The sequence below is a fragment of the Saccopteryx bilineata genome, chromosome 1 (genome assembly GCF_036850765.1).
Source record: "Saccopteryx bilineata isolate mSacBil1 chromosome 1, mSacBil1_pri_phased_curated, whole genome shotgun sequence".
In the NCBI taxonomy this organism is placed as follows: Eukaryota; Metazoa; Chordata; class Mammalia; order Chiroptera; family Emballonuridae; genus Saccopteryx; species Saccopteryx bilineata.
Genome location: NC_089490.1, coordinates 397,757,702 through 397,775,686, shown reverse-complemented (window position 1 = coordinate 397,775,686; position 17,985 = coordinate 397,757,702). Strand labels below are relative to the sequence as shown.

Here is a 17,985-nt window from a genome sequence, read left to right as displayed (position 1 = left end):
ACTCCCGCATGCTCCCGACCGGGATCCACCCGGCTTGCCCAACAGGGGGCAATGCTCTGCCCATCTGGGGCCTTGCTCCGTTGCAACCAAGGCCATTCCAGTGCCTGAGGCAGAGGCCATAGAGCCATCCTCAGCGCCCGGGCCAACTTTGCTCCAATGGAGCCTTGGCTGCGGGAGGGGAAGAGAAAGACAGAGAGGAAGGAGAGGGGAGAGGTGGAGAAGCAGATGGGCGCTTCTCCTGTGTGCCCTGGCCGGAATCGAACCCAGGACATCCACACACCAGGATGATGCTCTACCACTGAGCCAGGCGGCCAGGGCCCCGAAGACCTTTTAAGAACGTATTGCTAATTATCTGTCATAGGCCCTGATGTGCCATCCACCCTGTAAAACTAATTTTATTTTTGAGACTGAAGGCTTTTGGTCTCCCAGGGAATCTTGTTAAAAGCAACCATTCCAAGCAACCCCCCAGCAGCCGTGGGCCACTTTAGTTTTCTGTCGTCGTCACAACAGCAGCATCGCGATGGTCAGCACCGAGCACTTTCTGGGTGATAGGCATTAGCTAAATGCTTTAACCTGAGTCATCTCATTTAATCCCATTTTACAGAGGAGGCAGGGAGAGTCCACACAGGACGAACCCATGTCCGTCCACCCCAAAAGCCCTTGCTGTGAACCGCCCCTCAGCCTCCCTGCACCCCGTGTCCTCATCGGCAATACCTACCGCAGAGCGTCGTTTTAGCCGCTTGGGGGGGGTATATTTAAAGCGCCTGGCACAGCGCCTGGCACACAGTCAGTGCTCAACCCGCGTTAGTCACCGCGGTGTTTGTTGCTGCTAGTATCTGTTTGAGAGAGCCCCCCTGTACCAGGTGTTGGGTGGCACCGCTAAGCTTGAAACCACAGGGGCTGACGTGAGTAAGCTGGGCTAATAAAGTCCCCCCCCCCCCGCCACCGCAGAAAAAGCAGGGTGCTGCACAGGCAGCTTCCTGTATCCTCCCCCGTTGCTGTGGTTACCAGTTTGGGCTCCAGCTTCTCTCTCTGTCGCTGGGGCCTCTCCAGCTCAGGTCGGGGTGACCCGCTCTCACCTGGCTCTGCTCCAGCCTGCGGCTGGGAGGCCGCCTCCGCGCTCGCTGGTTTGGGTTTCTCTGCAGCCGAGCTGGGGCAGAAGGGTCTGCAGAAAATCTCCGGGGGAGACGGGTGAAGGCCGAGGGCAGCAGCCACAGGAATGAGGAGAGAAAGACAGCATTAGGGAGTGTTTTAGATTTAGAACTGACAGAAGATGACAATTTAACACCACGAGGAGAAGAGAGAGGGAGAAGTGAAAAATAAACGCTATTTCTAACTCGAATGACCTCATGGTTCTATTCCAGTCTTTCCTATGCTTTGCCCAGCGGAGCTCGTCCATGCCCGCGGCTTTGAATGCCATCTTGAGGCCGAAGTCTCCCCGTTCCCAATTCCCGGCGCCCTGCCTTGACTCCTTACCTGTCCCTTGGCCTCTACATGTGGCTGTCTCTCAGGTATTTCAAACTCAGCATTTCTAAAACGGAACTCCAAGTGGGACCTGCCTCCCTCCCTCCCCAACCGGCCTCTCCATCTCTCCTCCCTTGAGTCCAGGCTGGGGCACATGAGCACCGGCTCCAGCGCCTGCCTTTTCCTCACCCCGTGTAGCCCACGCAGCAGCAAGTCCCGTCATATCGGCCACAGGCATCCGTCAGCCCTCGCCCTCTGCACTACCATCTTCCTAGGTCAAGTCACCCCATCTCTCACCTGGGGGACTGAGTCCACACTGCCTCCCCACTTCTACTCTGGCTTCAAATTCCAGCCACAGTGATCTTTTAGGGAAACAAACGTGACTGTTAATCCTTTTACCAAATGACTTCTAACTATACTCAGTGTAACAGCCGGCACCCTCCCATGACTCACAAGGTTCTACACTGAATCACGACTTTGTCTGACTTCTTCCTCCCCATAGATCACTTTTCTTTCACCTCGCCGGCTTCCCTGTGGTCCCCATAACACGCCGTCCTCCCTTCGCCGGGTCCTCACCGTGGCTCGCCACTGTCCCCACCGTCCGGGGTGCTCTGCCTCGTCTTGGCGTGTCTGGTTTCTTCTCAGCCTTCAAACCTCATCCGGAATGTTCCATCTCAAGTCACTGCTCACCACCTAAGGAGGTTCCACATTCTTCTCAACATCCTCTTTAGCCAAGCGTTTCAGAGCACACACTGGTCACAACTTGTCATTTTTTATTTGTTCATCTTGTTTATTTTTTGTTCCCCCCACTAGGGTTTCAATTCTACAAGGACAGCCTGGCACATAAAAGGTGCCAACAGGCATTTGTTGACTGAACACCTGGCACGCACCTCACTGATGATGAGGGCAGGCACCTAGGGGCACCGAGCGCCAGGAGAACACGATGTTCGTGGGGTGGGCAGAGCGGCTGTCGGGGAGCCCTGAGAACGAGGGACAGGAGGGCAGTGTCAGTAACCAAGCGAGGAGGGACGCCGCAGTTGGGGATGCTTTTGGCTGCAGGTAACAACAAACCTGTCCAGGGGTGACACTGACAAGAGGACTATTTTTCTCAAAGTCGGGATGTTTGAAGTTCTGCTCAGTCTGTCTGACGTCCTCTGGGCCTTCCCTCAGCTTCAAGCATCACATCCTGACATGAATGAGTTCAATGACAGGAAACAGCGTGGGGCACACTTCTCCTGACTTGTCTTCCTCTTGTTGTTGGTGGTGGTGGGGTAGTGGTGAAGGGACCCCTACCACTCTTCCCCTACATTCTGCTGGCCAGAGAGGACACGTGCTTGCCCTTGCGGCTAGGGTCGGTGCCCATCTTGCTGAATCAAAAGAATCTCTTTCCTGTCCTTGAACAAAGTTGGGATTTTGCCAGCTAAGGTGAAGGGCATGGCTTCTGAGTAAGCCATGAATAGTGCTTGCCCTGAGCACAGTTCAGAAGGAAGAGTTGTTTTTTTGTTTGTTTTTTTTCTGTTGGGTTAGTTGATGCAGGGAAGTCAGCTAGCATGGGTCTTGAGAACTGGCTGCTGGATTTGATGCTTATAGACTATCTGTGGCCACTGAGAGGCTGGTTCCCGTGGACTGACTGGGCTGGGCTGGGCTGCACACCGCGGGGGCTGGGACGTTATTGGGAGAAGTTCAGGAGATGAAGGTAACCAGGAAGTCTGCTGTTAAAGGTGGGAGAGGAGACGGGCCAACCTCTGGGCGCAGGAGGCGGATACAAGGGCCTGAATTTTAAGGCTGGGGCAGACTTGAAGATGTTTGTTTATAGGCTGAGCGCCAGAAGCCCGCAGGAGAGAGAGGACAGGGCTTTTGAAGCAAGATGGGATAGTTGACCCCTGTTCCCTAAAGGAAACGGGGCTGACATCCAGGGCACAGCGAGCGTGGCTGTTCCCAGAACAAGTGGGAGATGGTTCGGGGGAGACTCAGTTGCCTTCCGAGATGGGAAGGCGGTCAGGGAGGCGAAGACGCCCAGGAGGGCTGAGGATCCCTCTTCCTGTCCCTGTGTGACAGTGGGCTCACTTAGAGATTGAATCCATGACCTTGACCTTTCCATTCGCCGTTGATTTTACAGCCTGATAGAACAGACTGAAAACAACAGGTCACACTTGTGAGGCTGTACACTGGAAGGCCCAAGGACAGAGCCTGATCCTTCGGTTTTCTTGTTCAGGGAAATACAGCCGTCCAGGGCAGGAGCAGGGGCGTGGCACTTGCATGACGCTATCCGCTATCCGGAGGGCGCAGGTCACTTGCCAGACAGCACAGAGCCGCCACCAGGTCCTGCAACCCATGGGGGGCAGGATGGGGGAGGGGGAGAGCCCTGCGCTAGGCAGGGAAGACTTGGCTTCCACATCCAGGCCCAGCACGACAAGCTGGGGTTCCTGCGCCTCTTCCTAGCCTGTGACCTCCTCTGCAGAGGGTTGAGTCGTGGCAGCTCAGTGCCTCCCTTCTCTGCCCACAGTTATAGAACACACTGGCGCTTCACAGGGAATTACGGGAATGCCTTCCTGTTGCCACGCCCCGCCCCGCCCCGCCCAGCTCTGGGGAGCTCGACCCTGCTCAGTAACCCTCTGAAACAGAACAGTGTATTCCTTCACCGTGAGCCCTGGGCCCTTGCTCCTGGCATCTTTTCTCCTTTGTTTTGGGGAATGATGGCGTAGGGCCCAGCTAGTAGGATTGGGAGCCAAACCTTTCTCCTCTGTTTATTCAGAGGGTAGCTATGGATGCAGCCGAAAGCAAACAGAAGTTTGACTAGATACATGAGCGCGGTATTCCACACTTAACACTGGTGTCTACTCATGTAGGAGGCAGAAGACACAACATTATGTTCAGATGAATAATAGTCCCAACAGAGGAAAAAAAAGTGTGTTTTTAAGAAAAACGTTCTTAGCGGGAATGTTGTGACGCTCAGTTGGTAAGACACTAATTCTGTGTGTGTCTCCTCCTCCAAGCTCTGTGACGTCTGTCTGCATCACGTGCCGTCTCGTGGGGTGTGAGTTCGGAAGGGGACACGTCTTCTTTTAGGTCACCCTATTTCTCCGGCACGTGGGGTAGGGCTTTAATCTAAGGAGGGCTTCGTGATTGTCTCATGGAGTTGTTGGGGTGTGTAAAACCAGTAGCCACAGCCACCATCACAGCCACCTGGCCCATGCAGGTTTGCATTTGATTTGGACAGATGGTAATGAAACAACAGAGCCAAGAACTAGTGGGCCATTAGCTCTAATCCTAGCTTGCACCCGGCGGGCAAGAAATACACACAGTGAGAAAACACTTCCTTTTCCATTCAGGGCTCCCAAAGCCACTGACTTATCCAAGTTTCCCAGAATCAAAGGTTCTACCTCACCAGCCTTATTCACCTCTGTTCCCCATCTCCTTCTCTGTGCACAAACTCTGCACAAACTGGCTTCTCCTTCAGCACTCCGCCATCTTGGCTGCTTCTCCTGGCCTCCTGCACGTGGCCTTTTTTTGCTCTCCTTTCTCTATTCTCTGCTCTAATGCTAATTTCAGGAACCAAGAGAGAGCAAGCTCCCGGTCTGCCTCATTTTATAGTGTAGAAATCAAAGCCTTTAATCCAATATACAAACAAGGAAGTCTCTGATACAAAGCCACTTGTCTGAGGCATGATGGGATTCCTCATGAGAGTGCACCACCCCACATCATGCAATTAGTCAAGGGTGTGGGGGAAAGCTTAGTCTTAAAACTAAGCCTCCCGCTATAACGACCCAGCCTGCTTACAGCCTGTCCCCCACACCCAATGCAAACTATAAGCGAGCAAACATATATGTCATGTTTACAAACTTATTTGGCCAACTGGGAGGGTGCTGTAGGTAAGAAGTGAGGAGGGTTGTTTAGTCCTATCGAAGGCGCCCCAATCTGATTAGTCTGGCCATCAGCTGGGTGGCCTGGACCCCACGGGATGGCTGTGAGGAGTCAGTGCGTAATGTCTTCAGCAAAGTGCCCCTATGGAATCAGTTACTCAGTCGACAAACACAAAGAGTGCCTGTAACTTGTCTGCATCGTGTCATATTGGAAAGAAGCCTCAGAGGCGTCTCTGCCCTTCAAGAATAGCTGGAGAAAGAAAATGGACACTGGGGTCCTGGCTGGTTAGCTCAGTTGGTTAGAGCGTCATCCTGAAATGCCAAGGTTGCAGGTTCGATCCCTGGTCAGGGCACATATGGGAAGCAAGGAATGAATGTACAGCTAAGTGGAACAACAAATGAAGTCTTCTCTCTTTCTCTTGCTCTCTTCTTGTCTTTCTAAAAATTAATCAATTAAAGAAAAGAGTTTACAATAAAGTGAACACTGGGAATCAATGGAGAACAAGCCAGGTCTCTGGACCAGCCCTTCCCTGCGGCGCGGACATCCCGGAGGGCGAGCAGCTGCTGGGTGGGGCGCGCTGTCAGCTAATCTCCTGGCAGCCGCAGCAGGGAGAAAGGAGAATCTGGTATTCATTGTGTGGTTGTTCTAGTTTCCTTCTGCTTTCCAGATCCTCTTCTGAGAGAGAACAATGTCCCCGACAAGGTCCGGGCTTCCTCGGCGGGCACCTGCCCAACTGCGGTGCCCAAGTGGATACAATGGCTGGGCAGATGGCGTTTGATTCCCGTGTCCTCTGAGAATCTCTGGGGACAGTGGGATTCGGTGGCCCCTTCGAATCCCAGCCTATTGTTTGTTGTTCTATCCCAGGGCTTTGGAGCAGGTCCGTTCCCCACTGACTCATTTATGAGTATTGTTTTTAAACTGTCCCTATTTGCCAGGGAAGGACAGTGCTTCCTCTACCACCAGGGTTATTCTGAGGCTGGGTGGGCGGAGGGGGTCCCTGAACACATGGGACTCCCTGAAAGATAGTCCATGCTACTCTGCCCCCCACGGGAGGGGGACAGTGTTGGGTCCTTGAGCACATTGGCCAGGCCAAGTCCTGCTCACAGGCCAGCAAGCACCTGGGAGGGATCTTCAGCAGAGGACCCCGGGCTGACAGTTCCGCAGCCAGCGCCTTGGAAGGCCAGCTAGGGGCAGAAGGCCCAGGACAGCGTCCAAGAAACGGGGTGGGGTTTCCTCATTCCTTTCTCTCTTCACACTTGGCCTCCACTTGTGAGTTTCAGTACATTTATCTTCCAGAAAGCAGAGAGAACCCGAAAGCGAGTGACTTGTGGGTAAAGGGGCAGGAGAAGACCGAAGGGCTGTTTGTGATCTTCAATTCTGAAGGGTTTTTTTTTTAATTGAGAAAGAAGCTATGAGAAAGGCAGGTGGGAACAAGAGGAGGGAGGGGCTTTCGGACGGGAAGAGCCCAGTCACTGCTGCCCATGCTTCAATCACTGTATCTGCCACACTCACACGCTGTCAGTCTAGTAGTTCTCTTTAAGTGAGTTTATTTTAAAAACCTTATGTTTAATTTAAAAGAAATCTTTATGTTACGACCATAAGTGAAACCTGGCACTTTTCTAATAAGCATCGAAACAAGTTCATAATCCTTAAAATAAAGGTATCCCTCACGTGCCGCTCTCACCTCGAACACCACCCGGGGCTCTGCGCACGTCTGTAGTGTAAGCTTTTGCACACAAGGGGGTCTCTGTGCGCATCTGACACTGACGTTGGGGTGAGCTACATGTTGGCAAGAAGTCAGGGGTCGGGTGACCCCGTCAAAGAGCACCCCTGCTGCTTGACCAAGGGTTCCTGGCTCCGTGTCAGCGTGCCCCACATGGGAGGATGACGTGTCCCCCTCAGAGGCAGTGGACTGAGTTCGTATATTTATGAGGCATTGAGAACAGTGTCTAGTGCATGATGAGTGCTCCACAAACGTTCACACCACCATCACTTGGGAGATGCTGGCTGAGGGCTGTCGGCCTCCCTGAGGTCCTGTCGCCTGCCTGTTAGGAGACGAAGTCCCCCGGGCTCCCTCCTGCCTTCCACGGATCTCTGTTGCTCTCTGACGCTTCCACGGGGGCAGGTTTGGCCAAGTGGAATGGCTGTCATTTCTGTCATGGTTATAGGATGTGGTCATGGTGTTCATGAAACATCCCTGTTGGAACTGGTGGTCATCTTTGTCCAATGGAAGGTCTGGAATGGGCTCCCGGGGACGGCCAAGCATGTGCGCGTGCTGGGGGCTTGTCCGGTCTGGTCCATCCGAGCAGCCTTGGGTCGTTTCTGGAGTGGGAACTATCTCAGCTGTGGGAAGCAATTCCAGGTTCCCAGCGGGACTGGAAATTCTGCCTCTGGAATTTTGACTTCCTGCTTGGCCCGCACTTGCTCCCCCTCCCCCACGTACACACATTTGGCTTTGACACGTCCTCTCCTTCCCCCTCTCGGGACCTGTCTCCTCATCTGTAAAATGAGGGATTGCACTTGACTGCATCTAAGGCCCCTTCAAGCTTGAGAAAGCGATGATTCACCTCCCACCACACCCTCACTTTCCCCTCAGGCCTCTTGTTTGACAGGAGAAGGAAGGTAGGAAGAAAAAGAGAAGTGAGGAGAGCTGAGTACCCCTCAGTGTGCGGGACGGGGTGGGGGTGGGGTGCCCACAACACACAATTGTCTGGTCCCAAATGTCAATAGCACTGAGGCTGAGAAAGCCTGCGTTAGGGGAGGAGAGGCAGAAGGGAAGAAAAGATTTAAATGACAAATGTATAATAAGCGCCCCGCAGATGATAAGTGGTTAGACAAATGATAATGAGAGGAAGATTTCGGGGAGCAAAGAAGATGCATGGGAAAAAGGTTATGAAAGGGGATGAGAAGTTGCCTGGATGGGCAAGTGTTTGCCAGGTGACCACAGCGGGGCTGTTAGAGTGAGCTGCTGGCCTGAGAGGCTGCACCAGTGCCTCTGGGGCTCGGGGGTGCTGCTAGTCTCCCTCTCCTTGCTGGTTCCCTTTGGAGAATGCCACCTCAGCCCCCCTTAGAGATCCCTCCAGGGGATTTCAGCCATGCGGCCAGGGAGCAGTGGTGCCTGCTGGGGCCACAAGGGGCCCTTGGGATGACAGGCTGGACGGTCTGGAGACCGAGGCAGTCATTATCATATGAGCATTATCCTGTGAGTCAGCCGGGGTTAGTTTTCCTATGAGATCTTTGCTCCTTATGGAAACAACAACAAAAAATCAGTTATCTCCAGCTCTGGAGGAAGGTACCATAAAAGCAAGAGTAAAAGAAACTAACATAGTTGCAAGGACGTAAAAGTACAGCATAGGGAATACAGGCAGTAATGTAGTAATAACTCCGTATGGTGCCAGGGGGGTGTTGGAAATGGCGGGGAGCACTTTGTGAATGTATGACTGTGTGACTACTGTGCTGTGCACCTGAAACCAATCCAGAATAATAGTGAATGTAAATTGTACTTGAAAAATGAAGTTAGAAAAAGACATTAACACAGAGAGAATATCTTCGTGGCCTTGGGAGTGGGCAAAAAATTCTAAAACAGAAGACCGAAACCAGAAAAAATTGATAAATTGGACTTTATCAAAATGAAAAGTGTCTGTTCTTCAAAGGCACCATTAAGAAAGTGGAAAGGCGAGCCTCAGCCTCGGAGAAAACATCTGTGGTAAATATATCTGACAGAGTATCCACTTGCAGAATTTATGAAGAACCACTAGACAAATGACCCGGTGAAAACTGGGGGGAGGGCTAACGCTCACTGGCCCTGGCCGGGAAGCTCATTCGGGTAGAGCTTGGTCCCGAAACAACAAGGTTGCGGGTGTGACCCCGGTCAGGGCGCGGACGGAGAGCAACCACTGAACGCACAACTACAGTGGAACAACAAATGAATGCTTCTCTTTTTCTCTCTCTCCTCCTTCACCTCTCTGTCTCTCTAAAATCAATCAATTAAAAAAAAAAAAGAAAAAGAAAAAGCTCACCAAAGAGCCTATGCAGATGGCCAAATAAACTACCAAAAGGCGCTTAGCATCGTTACTTATCAGGAAAGTACAAATTGAAACAACAGGGAGATAGCACGAGACACCTGCCGGAATGGCTAAAATGAAAAGAGTGGCAATAACTAGTGCCATTGAAGATATGGAGCAACCGAAAGTATCATATATTGTTGTGGGGAGTGTAGAATGGTACAACGGCTTAGGAAAATTGTTTGGCAGAGTTTATTAACACTAAAGATATGCTTACTCTATAACCAGTAATTCCACTCCGTGCCATATATATATATATATATATATATATATATATATATATATATGCATATGCACCCCCCCCCCAAGAGATGAGTGCTCATGCTGACAAAAAGATCTGTACAAGAATGTTTAAAGGGCTTGTCTTCAAATTTGAAATATCCCCAAATCCCAACAGAAGACTGGAGAAATACATTTTGGTTCATTCATTCAATGGAGTACTACACAAGATCACAGATTGTAGACTGCCTGATTTTATTAATATGAAGTTCCAGAAGAGGAAAGTCCCACTAAGAAGGCTGGACTTTTTCTATAGGAAAAGGAGTCTCTGGCCCGGCCTGTGGTGGCACAGTGGATGGAGCGTTAGACCTGGAGCACTGAGGTCGCGGGTTGGAAACCCTGGGCCTGTCTGGTCAAGGCACATACGACAAGCAGTCAATGAACAACTAAAGTGAAGCAACTATGAGTTGATACTTCTTGTTTCTCCCGCCCCTCTCTCTCCTCTCTTTGGGTTTTTTTTTTTTTTTTTTTGCATTTTTCTGAAGCTGGAAACAGGGAGAGACAGTCAGACAGACTCCCGCATGCGCCCAAATGGGATCCACCCGGCACGCCCACCAGGGGGCGATGCTCTGCCCATCCTGGGTGTTGCCATGTTGCGACCAGAGCCACTCTAGCGCCTGAGGCAGAGGCCACAGAGCCATCCCCAGCGCCCGGGCCATCTTTGCTCCAATGGAGCCTTGGCTGCAGGAGGGGAAGAGAAAGACAGAGAGGAAGGCGCAGCGGAGGAGTGGAGAAGCAAATGGGCGCTTCTCCTGTGTGCCCTGGCCGGGAATCGAACCCGGGTCCTCCGCACGCTAGGCCGACGCTCTACCGCTGAGCCAACCGGCCAGGGCTCTCTCCTCTCTTTGTAAAATCAATAAATAAAGTTTTTAAAAAGAAAGAAAGAAAGAAAAAAAAGGAGTCCCCAGATGTTCTTGAGCAGGGGCGGTAAAGAGGAAGCCAGGTGCGTGCACACCCTTGTAGGTGAGCAGCTAGGTCAGGGCCAGGGAGGAGAGCAGCACGCCCGCCCGTTCAGGTGCAGATGGGGTGGAGGAGATGCGACGGAAAGGAAGGTGTAGGGAGATGGGTGAGGGGCTCCCGAAGTCTTGGAGCCAATCTCCTGAGTTTATGAAGCAGAAAGAGGAACGCAGAGAGAAGGGCAGTTTGGAGATGAGAATGGAAGGACTTGGTTGCGGCCGACACCGAAGGGGTGCCTCTCACCCCTCCCTGAGGCCTCGCTCCCTTCGGCCTGCTCCTCCCTGCTCTCGAGAACACACCGTTCTCTTCTGGTCTCAGACTAGTCGGGGGCACCAAAGGACAGACACTGGCTTTCTACAAGCTTCCTTTCCACCCTGCCCACGTGGGAACCGCACAGAGAGGCGTGGCAAGACCAAAACAGACCCAACAGCAGAGTCCTTCCCGGAGCTCCCCTCCCAAAGGCAGGGGTTGGTGTGGATGCTCTGCCGAGGGGAGAGGCAGGTGGGGAGACCCTTTCCAGCCATGCAGCTCTACCGAACAGCCTCTCGATTTTAGGGAGAGATGTAAACATTGTTTTGAATAAAAATCTCTTTCTCATTGTTGTTTTACAGGACCGTAGCCAAGTCCAGGAAGAAAACCACCCCCTCGGAAGGTTGTTTTGGTGACTGTTCTTTGGAGCATTGTTCTAAAAATGGGAAATTACATACTATTGTGCCAAAGCAAACTGACACCTGCAGTTAATGGAATACCTGCCACGAGGTGGCTTTCGGAGCCCCAGACGGGCTGGATGCAGAGCTGCTGCAGAAGTGCCCTTTGGTGCATTTCTTCACTTCTTGGGGACTTATATTTGTGACAGCGTGAGCTTTGGCAGCTAGGGCCTCGGTGATTGTCCTCCGTTCATTCACGCAATAAATATTTATCGAGCATCTACACTGGGCCAGCCCTGGTGGTTTCCTCTGCTCTACTCTCTGGCATTGCGAGAATCACCAGCAGAGTTGGCTAAAGGCAGCTGGTTTTCTGGTCTCTTGTTTTTCCATTTTCAGACTTGGTGCATGACTTCTGTTTCCAAGTGGTGAAGTATGTTCTCTCCTTCCTTCTCCCCTCTTTCTTCCCTTCTTCTCTTCCTCCATTCTCTTTCTTCTTTATTAGTCTATTAAAATAAAAATGTTATCTTAAACATGTCAGTCAATACATTTTTTAAAGGCATATGGCTTTTTCAAAGTCACCAGTCATGGGGGTACAGTCTATAATTCTTGTTCTATGGCTTTAGACATCCAAAGATACTTTTCTGGGCCCTGGCCTGGTGGCTTGGTGGATAAAGTGTCATCCTGACATGCCAACGTTGTGGGTTTGATCCCAGGTCAGGGTACATATGAGAAGCGACCGAAGAGTACACATCTAAATGGAACAACTAAGTGGAACAACAAGTCGATGCTTCTCTCTCTCTTTTGCTCTCAAATCAATGGAAAAAATGGACCAAAAAAAAGATATTTTTTCTGGTTATCTGGTTAATATTTAACATTTATCAACATTGATATAATTGCAAAATAATCACGTCTTGAAATTTAGCATGCGTGAAATGAGTACACTTCAGATGGATTTGTGGTTTAAAAGGAGTCCAGTTTCATAAGCTGATCTCATCTTGATTAGAAGCAAGAAAGAAGAAGGGAACACTGGGAAACAATGAAATTCACACTTTTGGAATGTGTTGACTTTGGTTAGAACTTCCTGTCCATGGGGCGTGTGCATTCCTCCGGTGGGTTGACCCGAGGGTGATGGCGGGTCTCCTTGGGGAGCCAGGGTTATCTCTCAAGGACAGCTTGGTTATTGGCGTGGGCCTGCCCGGAAGAGAGGTGGGATAGAAGACTCTCTAGTCCAGTAACCTACTCAATCTGCTGTCTGAGTTTCCACGCTGGTTTCAGTTTCCCCACGAGAGGCCCCAAAGGAGGACCTTGCTATGATGGAATCCATGATGTCGATTCACATTTGAGGGGCATATTTTCCTTTTGCTTATTTGGGTTTTCTCAACTTTCTTCAATGAGGAGCAAGAGAACAAAAAAAAATTGGATCATGGCTTCCTGGGAATCACGTCCCAGGGAGGGAAGCGGAGACAAACGTGCCACGGTGAGACAGAGGCATGACAGAGGCCAGGTCAGGTGTGACGAGTGGTGGAGACAGCCCCAGGTCCTCTGGGCATCAGGGCCAGGGTGGACAGAGACCAAGATTTATTAGTTCACTCATTTTAAAAAGGAATTTATTTATTGATTTTACAGAGAGAGGCAGGGGAGTGAGAAGTATCAACTCATAGTTGCTTCACTTTAGTTGTTGATTGCTTGCCAGTCATATGTGCCCTGATTGGGCAAGCCCAGGGTTTTGAACCAGCGACCTCAGCATTCCAGGTTAATGCTCTATCCACTGCGCCATCCCAGGCTAAGCGAGGGTTGCCGGATTTAGCAGATGAAAATACAGGATGCCTGGTTAAATATCAATTTGAGATAGATAATGAATTATTTTTTCGTATAAGTGTGTCCCAAATGTTGCATAGGTCATGAAGACTGGAGCTTAGGTCTGCAGGTGACTTTGGGAAGGGGAGGCACTTCAGTCAGTGGGAATAGCCCGTGTAAAGGTGTGGGAGCGTGGACAGCACAGATTTGTTGTCTGTTTTGAATATTAATGTGGATGAATCGTAGCAATGCCGGTGTCACCCGAAGAAGGAGGTCTGTCTGCCAAGACCTGTTCTGGGCTGGTGGCGTTGGGGACCTCCCCTTGGCTCTCCTTTCTTTCCGTCCATCCCGCTTCCGCAGACCGTACACTTGGCGCTGGCGGGAGAACGGATGAGAGGTGGGAAGTGGGTTATTCTAGACGGCGCTGCCAGGCCCCGCCTCGCGGCTCTGGGGCCTCAGAATCTGCTTGGGGGTTCCCTCTCTTGGAGGTGGCTGCGCACTCACCAAGCCTCCCGACCAACAACTGCAACGGGAAGCGCGTTTATGAATGAGAAACGCGAAGGCCTAGCGGACCAGACAAGCGTATTCTCCCCCTGTGGATAAACCCCGTGAAGGTTGGGTGGTGAGCACGGGCCCAGAACAAGGGGCTGTCGAAGGGGTGCCCCAGAAAGGTTCCTCGTCAGGAGTCCCTCCATTGCTCCTTCTCCCTGCTCAGGACCCACCTGTCTCCCTTGCGTTACTCCCCAGCCTCCCTCTTTGGCACTCCAACCCTTGCTGTTCATCCAGTGGGTGCAGGACGTCGGAGTAGATTTCTGCGTCCTAGATCACACCCACATTCTGGTCCTGCCCCTCCACGACTCCCGACTCCCGGGTCACCTTGGTGAAGTGTAGGGTGTGGCAGAATTCTTTTCTTCTAGAGACAATCTCTTTGTTCATCCCCATGGATGGCTCGCCCTAGCCATTGTCTATGAGTTTGCCAGGCTGTCTCAGAGGGCAAGCTTGTTTCCACGCCTCGAGCACTGTGGCACCACTGACGCAGGTGGGGGACGCAGCAGGTTTTGAGGCCAGAGCGAGAGGCGGGGCCGTCTCCCAGGAGGGCCTCCGGGGCCGGGGGCGGAGCCTGGAATTTATCCCGTAGGAGACTGGTAGTAGGGAAGAATGTTAAGCAAGATAGTGAAATTACTGTTTGATATTTAGCAATCATCAGAAGAAACGGGCAGGCATCGGAGACAGTGGATTTGGTCCCAGACTACCGCGATAGAGTATCGAAATAAAGGGAGTCCTAATCGTTTTGCTGGTCGAGGGTCTTGCCTTTCATTTGTAAAAAACGTATCATCTGTGACGTGCAATAAAGCAAAGGGCAATAAAACAAGGTATGCTGTATTGTGGAAGGCACAAGACTGAAATTTTAGAGACCATTAAGGAGGCAGAAAAATGGTCCTCCAATGATGTCCATGTCCTAATCCCCAGAATTTGTAACTATGTGAGGTTACATGGCAAAGGAAGATGAAAGTCACAGATGGAATTAAGATCGCTAATCAGCTAGATGGGCCCAGTGTAGTCATGAGAGTCCTTGCACATGGAAGGGGGAGGCCGAAGAGGAGGCCAGCATCAGAGAGAACACTGAAGAAGCTGCACTGCTGATTATGAAGATAGGGGAAGGGGCCACAAGCCAAGGAATGCAGGCAGCTTCTAGAAACCGAATGAGCAATGAAAAAACCCTCTCTCCTAGAGCTTCCAGGCTGCTGACACCTTGATTTTTTTGGCTCAAACTATTTTGGACTTCTGACCTCCAGATCTGTAAGATAATAAATTTGTGGGTTTTGTTTTGAAGGCATTAATTTTGTGGCCATTTGTTACAGCAACCTCAGGACAGTAATTTAGAGGCTTTTGCAATCATCCAGGTCTGGCATTGGCAAATAGGGGTTGAGGGATGGGAACAAGTTTAAAGTAAATTAAGAAGGAGACGGACTCAGAGACCCATTGGACACGCAAGGTCAGTGGGTCAGGAGAGGCTTTCTCCTGCCCTGAGTTCCGCTTCTCATCTCATCTCCACTGGGGAGCCCCGAGCCCAGGTCTCCATCCTGTCCTAGGGCTGATGGAGTAGCTACTTCTGTTACCAGGGCCACGACGGGAATTCTAAGGGACCCTGCTGTTACGCGCCTTGCAGCTACCCAGGATGGTGGGTACTGCAAGCATGTAACTGCAGATATTTTGAGTTAGACTTTGTGATAAGACAGAAATCTATTCATCTGATGGAGACAGATCTGAGTTCCAAATCCTTGGTTTATCCATTCTGATGCTGGCGACCAGCATGCTTAGCAGGATCTATTTTCAGATTTTTTTTTTTTTTTTTTTTTTTTTTTGCACGTACTCGTTTCATAATTTTAGTTTGGTCATGGAAATATGTTGAGTGGCTAGCTACTGATGACTCACCCTCACATTGTTCCCATATGCCTGTTGGTGTGTTCTGTAAGTGCTGGGGAGAACAGTCCCTAATTACATGTTTCAGAATGCCTCGTTTGTGTGGCCCTATCATCATCAATCAAGGCTTTCTTTATCATCTATCTGAAGCCATTTTGAGCTGTAATCACCCTACGGTGAATTACTACCCACAAGTGCCTTGGCATTCGCACACAGCATGCCCTGCATTAGCCATAAACTAGACATAATTTTATCCACATCATCACGATAAAGTTGATGAGGGCTGGTTTTATGTCCTCTTCCTGCCCCGTGAGTCATTTATAGATTTTTCTGCCAGCCTAACCCCTACCAGCTCATGTGTTGAGGGTGTAAAACGCGGCTCTCCTACCCATCAATCAATTCAGGCTATACATTGACACACGGTCAGGGCAAGCCCTTGGGTTTTGCAGCGTGACAGCTGTGTTTGAGAACTACCATTCATTCCTCTGCAGCTTTCTTCGGGGTTTGTTCCCTTGGTTGCAGGTTGGGGAATGGGGACCGGTAACAGGTAATTTTCAAAGAAAATTTTCACCCAGGTTCACAGTGTAGTTGACAATGTGATCAAGAAACGTCAGGCTTTCCCTCCACCCCGCCCCCCAACCCTCAGAGGCATGGATGCTAACACCAAAAAGTGTTAAAAGTACATTTCTTGTTTTTAATCTTTTGTTGAGGTGCATTCAAATTTTTTTCTTTACATAGTTTTTGCATACTACTTCTCAAAAGCAGGAAGCTTATATTCAAACATTGTTTTAGAGTTTGGCATATTCATAGTGAAAAATAACTGATTATATATTTATATGAGACAGGGGTGGACAAACTTTTTCTCCTCCTCCTCCTTCTTCAAATGTGAAAGCCATCGTTAGTCTGAAGGTGGCCCATGGGCTGTCGTTTGCGGGCAGTGCTATAACACGTGAGTAAGCCCGTGCAGATAGAAAAGGAACCCCGTGAACATGCCTCCATTTCTCTTGTTTCCTTCTGCTTTCCGGCAACATGACTCACACAGACATGGGTTCATTTTGTCATTGAGATGAGTCCATCTTGCACTCTGCTCTTTTAAAATGGAAAGCACATCACCTGCATCTCTAGTCCCCCTGAAGCAGAGACATTCCCCATGCAATTGTCTTTCCTTTTATCCTCAGATGCCTGTGTTGCATTTGCCCTAGGTAAATATTTTCCCAGCTGTGAATAGATAATTAAAATTCTGACCCTTTGATAGCCCTGGAACCTTATCCCTTTGAACAAGACTCAACCCAAGGCAAAGATATGTGAATTAACAATGACCTGGATGCGGAAGAGAGGCCCTAGCAGGGAGGAAGTGGGGGAGGCAGGAGAGCCCCGCCCTGGACCAAGAATCTCTTTTGGAATCGTCTGCCTCCCTGTCCTGCTCCGAAATTCTTACCCTCACCAGGGGCAGACAATGAAGGGCCCATTGCAGTGGCTTTGCCCTTGGGGAGTGCACGTGTGTATTTTGGATGTATTTCTGATCAGTTTCACTTCATTGATGGTCTCCGGAGATTCCCACATTTGGGATCCCACTCTGTAGGGCAGGGGTTGGGGCCAGGCTCTGGAGTCTGGGTTGTGTGAGGAACCCGTGAATGAGAAATCGCAAAAAAGACTGCCAGTGAGTAAGCAATCAATAAAGTAATTAATAGGTTGTGGTTTCTGCTTCCAGACTTTACAAATGGGTGGACAGAGGTCAAAGTTCTGCTCCACCGCAGCGCCTTGGTCCTCTCTACCTTCTGGGTTCTCCGTTCTGTTGGACTTGCCCTTGGAATTGTGTGGGAATGAAATGATTACTAATTCTAAAAGGGCTGACACATCACTGGCAGGGCTCAACGGGCAGCAACTTCGTGTGACTGCCTCTGTTTTCCATCAGAATTCTGATTTAAAAACACACACACAAAACCTCAAAAATAAAATTAAAGCCATCATATAGATGATAAAAGTTCCCCAGAAAGGAACTGTGCTTCATTATCTTCCCCGCAGAGCGAGCCGGGATGTGACCGGCATGGAAGCTCCAAGGCTCCGCCCCCATCTCACGTCCGCTCCTGGACACCTTGGACAACACTGCCCCCTAGTGGCCGCAGCGGCCCCGGGCGCTGAGGGCGGGCAGGCAAGGCGCGTACCTGCTGACCTTTCCATTGCTGGGGAGGGTGTGGCCCCGCCGGGTGTCCAATGCCAAGAGACAGGGGATGTTTGGGCGTTTTTATATCATACGTGGGACGTATCTTTCTGACGAGTTCTATTCTTTGCATATTTTGTTCTAGGACAGTTTTAAAAACCAATCAACAATACTTTTTAAGCAGTTGGTACTGCGTGCGTGCGTGGCCTGGGCTAAGGAGCGGGTAGGAGGGGGCAGGGGAGGTGGGGACAGGGGCCGTGGACCGAACTGAGGGGTGAGCATGGGGAAGGAGGCCGGGAGATGAAAGCCAGTGATGGGCACGTTGTGC

At 50.6% G+C, this 17,985-nt stretch overlaps 1 protein-coding gene across 1 annotated transcript in view; it reads left to right on the top strand.

Moving 5' to 3' along the window:
* The window catches only part of AHNAK (AHNAK nucleoprotein), an 89,077-nt gene extending 77,300 nt beyond the window's left edge, over positions 1 to 11,777 (top strand). Inside the window, exon 6 of the mRNA XM_066251772.1 lies at positions 11,240 to 11,777. Within this exon, the coding sequence (XP_066107869.1) occupies positions 11,240 to 11,247 (8 nt within the window). The 3' untranslated portion in view covers positions 11,248 to 11,777. The remainder of the gene's footprint in view (positions 1 to 11,239) is intronic.
* Positions 11,778 to 17,985: the final 6,208 nt, after the last annotated feature.